The sequence below is a fragment of the Quercus suber genome, unplaced genomic scaffold (assembly GCF_002906115.3).
Source record: "Quercus suber isolate HL8 unplaced genomic scaffold, Cork oak 2.0 scaffold_440, whole genome shotgun sequence".
Classification (NCBI taxonomy): Eukaryota; Viridiplantae; Streptophyta; class Magnoliopsida; order Fagales; family Fagaceae; genus Quercus; species Quercus suber.
Window position 1 is genome coordinate 459,977 of NW_027069891.1, and position 9,196 is coordinate 469,172.

Genomic DNA, 9,196 nt, shown 5'->3' on the forward strand with positions numbered 1-9,196 from the left:
AATATGATTTTTCTAACCAATGGGACAATGCCATTTATGCAAATATGTGAGTGAGTTTCCTAATCAGTAGAAGGAATAAAAAAAAAAATATCAGGTGATATCATATTTGTATAAATAATAGCATTTTATTAGTTGGGAGGTTAAGAAAGACCACGTTAATAATTCTCCTGGTGAACCTAATAATTTCTCCTGCTTTACATATCATTGCTATTGACGTCACTTTTAATGTTTATTGATCACATATTGAGCATTGACATCTCAATAAATATGAAAAAAAAAAGTATAGACTTACTTAAATTTTTAAGAAGTGTTATATTTATAATATTTTTACAACATTTTTACAATAAATTTTAGATAATAAGATATTATTAATTATAATTTAATCCGCACCATCATTATTATTATTATTTATTTATTTTTTTAACCAGTAACAATCATTTCTCACATTCTTCCGATTCTTACTATTTAAGAGACAGATTTTTATTGCAGGCCAAAGACAAAGAGAAACATATTTTCTACTGCTTTTGATAGTTCATAGACAAAGAAAAAGTGAGAAAGAAAAGAGACAGAAAAGTTAAAGAGAGAAATGAGTAGTGGGGGTTTGGGTTCAGCAGCAGCTTCCCTACAAAGCTGCTTTTCACCAACCACCCGCAGATGTAGTAGTTATTGCTATGCACCCACCTCACTCATTCCTCGTACCTTGTCTTCCCCGAATCTCAAGCTCAAAGGTCTCAGATTTTCTGGACCCAAAGGAAATCGAATATACAGCAATAGCAGCAACAGAACTGGTGGTGCTGATGGTGGTTCTGCCTCTGGTATTACTATTAATTCCCATTACTTCTTTTCCTCAAATTTTATTTGTAGTAGAATGATAAAGACCCAATTTTTTATTGGTTGTTTTGAGGAGACTAGGCCCTTTAATTTGATAAAATGGACTACTTTGAGGGAGGCTAGACTAGCTAATAATTTGTAACTTAGAAATTCATGGGTTATGGCTGTTCTTAATTTATTGTCAATATCTGAATTTATTCATGACTGACTTATAATCTATCAATAAGACTAATCTCATTCCAAGCTAATTTATCTGAACAAAACATTTCTCATTAAATATGACCTTCAAGTGGTGACTTGTTATACTTATATCTAGTGGCCAGTGGGTCTCTTAGAAAAAGTTTTGGGATGAATAACTTGTTTCTAATTTCTATAATTCAACATAGAGAGAAGTTGGTGTTTCTTGTCTTTTCAATGATGATATCGAAGCTTGATGCAATGCACTTGTATAACACCTTGTATCTTCTTTTTGTAACAAATATATATTTTTTTTCATTGGGGATTGAAATTTAAAGGGGACCGAGAGGGTACCATTTGGGCTACAATTGTCTTGTAACAATTAGTTTAGAGTACTTTTTGTCACAAATTGTAATTGGCATATTTAAGAAAGCTTGGCTAATAGTTTGTTAAAGATTTTAGCCCAGAGTTACCAAGAATTAGTTAGAAAAAGTTTAGCGTAAGCCACACAACCTTGCATCTATAAATAGCAAAGTCAAGGCATTTGTAAAGGGTCTTTGAGAGGATTTAACAAATCATTCTGATTAGAACTGAATTTCCAAAAGTGATTTTGAAGAGTTGTTTCACTAGTTTCCCCCCTCTAAGCAACTTAACATCCATCCCATTCCCTCATTGTTTGAGATTTGCTTCCAACCACTTTAGAATTGCTCTTAGAATATATTCTCTATAGAATAATTTCAGCTGAGGGAGTAGTTTTGGTTTTGGCTACCATTGTAATTTTCTTCCTCCCTTTGTAACTATACAGGTTTGATATTAATTTTCTGCTTAATTTTTTTGTGTAATATGTGAAATATGCTTTGGTTCTCATCGTATTCTTCTTTATGGAAATTGAGTTTTATATAAATTTGGAGCTAGAAAGTCTTGAAGTTGCAAAGGATGAACTTTGAAGTTGGTAGACGAGGTCATGAAATTGGCTATTGGCTAATGCTAATAAGAAATGGGAAGGCTAGCAGATCATTATGGAGGCAATGGATGGATTTCAAAATGATCTAACAAAAGTTCCATAAATCGCTTCTCATCAGGGAAATCATGGAATTTTGGTTAAGCACAGGCGTAGTGAATGTGCGCTTCATGAAATCAGCGATCTCTCTGGGGAAAGTAGGAAACTGCTAAGGTGTTTTGAACATAGCTTATGTGAATAAAAAACTCTTATTCCAGTGAATGAATTTCTTTTGGTGCAATTGTGGGTGAGATAAATTTGAACTAATTCTTGCTAGCAACCAGTTAGTTTAGGCTTTACTACAAATTTGGACTTTAAATTACCCTTAAGCTATACTGATGAAGCTTGGGTTGGTTCATGCATTTTTCATGATGCAACTCTGGTGACTTGTGATCATAATGAAAAGGGAATATATGAATGCTGAATTTATTGTATATGTACTATCTGATTTGAGGGAAGCTTGCTTGGAGAGTAGAACCTTAAAGGCATTGATCCTAGGCACAGCTAAATTGCAAAAGTAACTCTTGAAGTTTTGGACATTTCTAGACTTGCTGATGGGCTGCCAACACTGAGTCTGCTGATGATTGAGGTTAGGTGGTATATATTTAACTAAAGTGTGTGACTTACTTTAGAATATATTTCTTGAACCAAAACAGAATTCTTTTGACGGGGTTAATAGAATAAATGCATCTTCATTTTGGTTTTCAGAGTCCAGGGGCACAAAAAAGTACAAGTTATTGTCTCAAGATGGCCTGTTGTTCCACTCAACCACAAAGTGGCTCACTTTCGTGATTCAAGAAACTATCTCTCTAACAAGTGCCTTTGTAGGGAATAACCTCTAGGATGTTCTGTATAAGATTTTGTGATATTACCTGCCAGGGCCATGAAAAGCATTTGTCATTTGTAGGTTATTCTAGCTTCTCTATCACTTTTGTCTTACTTTCTCATTTTTGATGGAAGGATCATCTTAACAGTGTGAATTTATCTTTTCTTGATTTCTTAGATTCTTGTAACTTTCGTCTTGATTGTTTCAACCCTTGTACACTCCCTGTGTACTAGGGTGTTCCCCTTTTTTTGACATCAATAAACTTATTACTTATAAAAAAAAAAAACAGTGTGAATTTATACATGGAATATTATAGCTGGAAAGAAATTCATTGAATTAGTAATTTGGGACATCTTTGTGAGAAGGCCTACTAGGAACATTTCTACACATTCCTTTTCTAATTAAAAACGGGAACTGATCTAGCAGATTTTGATGACATGAATAATTAATATCTGTTAAGTCCAACCCATGATATGTGCAGTTTAAAAATTTCTTTATTGGTTTTGGAATCCCGCATTGGCTAGTCAAATAAAAAGAAGGGGCACTAATCCTATTAAAAGAGTTAATCCCACATTGAAAAGAAAAGTAGGGAGGTGTTCTAGTCCCTATAAATAGAGTGGTAGTGCATCTTTGTTTAAGGTGTGAGAGTTACAAGTAAAGTTTTTTCTTGTGAGAGAGTTAAGGACTAAGTTTTGTCTTGTGAGGTAGCATGAGGGAGCTTTTGGGTGTGTTAGGGGTTTGGGTTAGTTTTTGTGAAAGTTAGTGAGACTTTTTGAGTGTGGTTGTAATCCTTATTATTGATAGTGGAATTTTTGTTGGCGTTGCCTGTAGGCGTAGGCATAGAGTTTGCCAAACCATGTTAAATTGTGTGTTACTGTTGTGGTGCTTGCTATATTATTGTTTTGCATTTTACAACAATATCCTTTGCCTCTCTTTTCAATTTTCATTTCTTCACTTGCCAGTATACTTTTTTTTAAAATTTTTTTTGGCATTTGCGTGTGTGTGAGATTTTGTTTTATTATTATTATTATTTTTGGGTGGTTTTTTTGGGGGGGGGGGGTGTTAGTGTTACAGACCTTACCAATTTGTGTTTCATGATGTGATGCAGAACATTATTTTCTATTCTACATATACCATCTCTAGCCCATACATGGAGAGATTTTTCTTTGATAAAGTGTGTGATTCACTTTACCTGAAGAGAGTTAGTGATGGACGAAAGAAGGAAACTTAGACTTATTGAAAAAAGTTTGCTAAAAAATGTTGCTGATCTTTTATATTACATTTCTAATATAGAATATCACTTCCTTTATTATCTCTGTAATGACTAATGAGTGAGTTACTCATTCTCAATCTTGTAGGTGATAGTGACAGCAGAGGTGTTCTGGATGCATTTTTCTTGGGAAAAGCTCTAGCGGAAGCCTTAAATGAACGTATTGAGTCTACAGTTGGAGAGTTTTTGAGTGCAGTTGGTAGGCTGCAAGCTGAGCAACAAAGCCAAATACAGGACTTCCAGGTAGTGGGCAATTCAAACTGCAGTAGATTCTCTTTAGTCTTTAGATTCCTTTCTGGTTTTAAGCTACTTTCTACGTCATTTTACTTTCTTTCTTTTCAATACTAGCTTTGTTTACAGTGTAAATCTTGTGGAAGATCACATATATGCTGATTTCTATTGCAGACAAGTTAAAAGAGGTACTTTATAAAAAAAGATAAGTTAAAAGAGGTAGTAACTATGTAAAAGCTTCTCTGTCTTTATTAAAGAAATTTAACACTTTTCCACCAAATATATTGTTGTAAATCAAAATTAAAAATCACAATTGTGCCTATCTTTGGACAAAGCTGCATAGCATGGTGACTGTAATATTGTTATGTGGCAAGCAATCAGTACTTTTAGCTAAATTATGAAAAGCGGCATGTAGAAATGATGAAAGAATCCAATTTAAATAATCTTGATGAACTCGATTGTTATTATCATTCACTCATTCTTGTGCTGCAAAAAGTAGGATTTTCTAAAACCTTTTTTAGAATCTACTTTCCAAATCAAATGGAACTTTGTTTGTAAATCTAGTATTATAATATGCCAAATGAAGAGCTCTCTGTGTCCCTCTCTCTTAGGAGTTGGTAGGGATGACCATGGATCAGGTTTGGGTTGGGTATACCCGTACCTGACCCGAATATTTTACTTATGGATACCCGGATCCCAATACTTGTTAAGCACCTGTACCTGATTTCTACCCAGATTTTTACCCACGGTAATGGGTACCCAAACTGACCCTACTCAAAGTTGTCGGGCATTTTACAAAATGTCATGGGTAAATATAATTAGGTGGGTTTTATCTGAAATTATCAGGTTGGGTTTGGGTATTACCCAAATTTGATCCACACCAAAAAAAAAAGGGAAAAGAAAAAAGAAAACCCGCAAAACACACCAATTCCCAAATCAGTTTCAGCCTTTCTAATCTCTGCATTGCTTTGCTTTGTTCCTCTTGTTCCCAATCCAACTGCTCTAATACCATTCCCAATCTGAGCTGCTCTATTTCCAGTTCCCTTCCCAGTCTCACATAGCTCTTCAGTTTCAGATTTTCGGTGGTAAGTTTTTTTCATGGGTTTCCTTCAAAGTTCATGCACTTAAGCCGAAAATGTAAGTGGATTTTGTTTCAATCTGCGGATGGTGCACAAAGTTAACAGATAATAAGATCTTCAGTGTGTATGAAGTTTCTAGATTGTTCTGAACTTTCACTAGGGATTGGTGAACACTATTGGATTCAGAATGTTTGATAATAGCCATATGTGGGGAAATACTTAGGTTGTTGTTGCATAGATCCCGTTTGCCATAGGCCTATCTATTATTTGGAAAATGTTTCGCTCTTTGATTTTATAAATGGAATTAAAAGTCCTTTGGTCCAGGGGAATCATGAAGAACAATGATCAGTTGTTGCATAGACCCCATTTCCCATATGCCTATCTCTTATTTGGAAAATGTTTAGTTCTTTGATTTTATAAATGGTATTAAAACTCCTTTGGTCCAGGAGAATCATGAACAATGATTTATCGAATTTACTTGGGGCACATTTTTCTTAATTTGCAATGGAAGCTTAAAACCTTTCATTATGGCATATCTGTTCTTTGGGTACTAGATCCAATCCATCACTGCTTTAAAAGGTGAATATTTCATTCATTGATGATATGCAGGAAGATGTGTTGGAAAGAGCCAAAAAAGCTAAGGAGAAAGCAGCACGGGAGGCAATGGAGGCACAAGGACTAATTCCGAAGTCTACTATAGTAGATACAACACCAGCAACTGATAGTGTTGATTCTGTTACTGCATCATCAACGGTCAGTGAGATTAGTGCTGCAAATCCATCCTCATTGTCGAGTCCGACTACCCCCATGTCCCAGCCAGATAGAGGTCCTGCCGATAAGCAGGAACCTGCTTTAGGGGTGTCAAATGATGACTGATTTATGAGTATATCCTATTCTAGAATATGATACAATAAATTTGTCTTGTGATATAGTTCACCCCCACTTTTAATAATTGTCTAGTCCACTAAATACCTACTCAAGTTCGATTATGCGAAAAGAATGGGCCAAACACATGAGGAACTCAATGAATCTGATCAGCTATCTATACTAGTTGGTTTTTATACTAAAATTCTCACCATGCTAAGGTTGGGTTTAATACTATTTGAGATTGTATTCTGTTGGAATGCATCCTAGTAGTAGAATACATTTTTCAGAGTGTACTGACAGATTGTATTATGTTTAAATTTATTTTGATAAATTGCGTTCGGTATTATGTTTGAACTTTTATTAAAAAGTAAAGTAATTATGCTAATTGAAATTGTTTTACTTTAATAAGAAGTGTAGAATGCGCTTTCCTACATTAATACATTTTTTAATAGGATGACTATAGTAACAATAAATTAATAGACTGTTATAAAAAAATTATGCACAAAATTCACATACATTATAATATATATCTATTACATAAATTTCCCAAAATAAAGATTTAAATATTAATAGCTACTTAAACACAATTACCATTAATAAGGGAAATAATAATAACAAAAGTGTTCATTAGACATTTTGCTTGTGTTCTTCCCCTAGATAACTCTCATGGTACTCTTCATATGCAAGTGCGTCACCTATTTAAGCACACTCCAAATACACAAAATTGATCGACGCTAAACAATGTGAAGAAAAAACACTTACGGGGGACAATGTGAAGATAAAACACTAATGGGGTATTTGGTTTGCATGATGTTTGGTTCGCATGATGTTAGATTGCAGTATAATCTATATTTTTTTGAGCTTACAGTGTGCCAATTTTTCTTCAACAACGAAACAAGGAAGTTGACACTCATTTGCACGTTCTGGAAGATCTGCTTTCTTCCATTCTGCAATTCCCAACAGCAACACTCATACAAAGAACCTTCTTAAGTTTAAACTACACCATTGCTTTTGTTTCATTAAAATTCGACTCCAGGAATTCCTGCCGACTCACCAGTGTCGGAAACTTACCTATATTCAAACCCTTCAAAATAATCTAGTAGTCAAACTAAATGCCACTGTTTGGGAAGCGCGTTTCCCAGAGGAAGCGTTTTTTTTTTTTTTTTAGTGGGTCACATGCACTGTTCACAGGATTTACAAATATCTTCAGTAACTTTTTCTTCAAAACTGGGTCGCACAGCACTTTTCACACATTTAAAAATTACTTTGCTACAGTGTTTTCAATTTTCAGCAATAAGCGGTATCTAAACAGACCATAAATCACAGCGAATGTATAATGATAATCAAACAAACAAGTCTAAGTTGGAGACCAAAGGGTGGGAAAAGACTCTGCAAGTATCTGAGCATTCCAAATTTTCAGAATATAAACCGGTGCTCCAGTAAAGGAAATGCAGAGCATCAAATTAAGAGTGTCTTCAAAAGATTTCTGAAATAACCAAAGAAAAAGTGAAGATGGTGAAGTCACAAACTAAACAAAATTTTTTATAGCCCCTGCCTTAGGCCTATAAATAACAGTTCTTGAATACTTCAGAGTTTGATTCTAGTAGAATTTCGAAACTTTTGAGTCTATCCCTTGAGACTAATGAAGGTCTCTATTTATAGGAGTCTTGAGAAGGTTTAAAGACAGTTAATTTTGATTAACGACATGTGTTATAACTTAAATGATGGGACTTTGTAAGTCTTGTTCTTCAAGGGATACAAGACATCACTTGATTTGCTCAGACATCAACACATGACAATATGTAATTAGACTGCTTGTGCCACTTTAAATTAAGACCTTGACATGCGTTGATATGTGATTGACTCTTGAATATTCTTTGTATTAATTTTCATTTAGTGACACTTATTTCCGTTAGTTTCTAAATGACAATAGTGAGATATACTTAGCATGTCGCACTTTGTAGTTGGCTGTACTATATATACACTTAATAGTATGACGTGACAACTCATACATAATGGCGTGAAGGCTAGTGTCTCCACGCTATAGCACACCTATCACTAACATTATCTTTTGCAGGAATAACTCTCCCAAAATGGATTTGCTCCAAAAAAAGGAAAAAAGAAAAAAGATGGGCCCATACTTTGAAAGATGGATAAAACTATAACTACAACATTTTTACAACAATTTCTGCTTGAAAATTTGGTGTGATTGGAGAGGTACTAGCCGTTGCCTTTTTGTTTTGGATTATGGTATATTAGCAGATACGTCTTGAAATTATTATTTTTTCCTTACTAGTTCTGTTTGGCTTGAACCATTTTTTTTAGTTGGTATGCCACTTGGCACTTTGTTATGTTAGAAAATTTGGGCTTAATAAATCCAAACAATGAATAAAAGTTTGATAAACCAAAACTTAGAGGCATGAATCTCCTTCCTTACACAATTAATATTTGTCCCCATTAAAATGATTTTAAAGGGTTCTAGCTAATTTGTTCCTAGGATACAACTAAACTAAAAATTCTTCAAGTAACATTTTTCAAAGAATTCTTGTGAATTTCTATGTAATAGTGAAGAGAGTCTTTCTTAACATAAATATGGATCACTATTTATAGATAAGGAGGTGTGGCCCTTCAATAGGCACCTTTGAAGAGACACCTTAATTAGATGTTCTTCATTACATATTAAAAATTCTAATCTTGATTATTGTTTTCTTCAATACAGGCCTGACAATTGACTCCTCTTGTACACAATTAGCAACATCTATCTCTTATTCTTCATTCGGTATTATACATACCTTGTTTCAAATTTTTTATTTTCTTAACCTTTGTATTTACTATATGGGTTTGCTTTGATCGTCTATCATTGTTTGCAAAAGCTTGAATTCCATAATCAAACTTGCTGCAAGGTGAGGCCAACT

The 9,196-nt window shown here is 34.1% G+C and overlaps 1 protein-coding gene across 1 annotated transcript; it reads left to right on the top strand.

Annotated features, from left to right (window-relative positions):
• The first annotated feature begins 482 nt into the window (after positions 1-482).
• LOC112016551 (uncharacterized protein At4g13200, chloroplastic) lies at positions 483-6,627 on the top strand. The gene is made up of 3 exons (XM_024049106.2): positions 483-815; positions 4,193-4,347; positions 6,024-6,627. Exons 1-3 carry the CDS (start codon positions 587-589, stop codon positions 6,288-6,290), a joined length of 651 nt encoding a protein of 216 aa, XP_023904874.2. The 5' UTR covers positions 483-586; the 3' UTR covers positions 6,291-6,627.
• Positions 6,628-9,196: the final 2,569 nt, after the last annotated feature.

Bases quoted from the DNA above. Each gene is read 5' to 3' on its own strand.
- LOC112016551 (XM_024049106.2), top strand. From the start codon at position 587: ATGAGTAGTGGGGGTTTGGGTTCAGCAGCAGCTTCCCTACAAAGCTGC. The intron at 816-4,192 runs GTATTACTATTA...TCAATCTTGTAG, and splicing joins TGATGGTGGTTCTGCCTCTG to GTGATAGTGACAGCAGAGGT. The intron at 4,348-6,023 runs GTAGTGGGCAAT...GATGATATGCAG, and splicing joins GCCAAATACAGGACTTCCAG to GAAGATGTGTTGGAAAGAGC.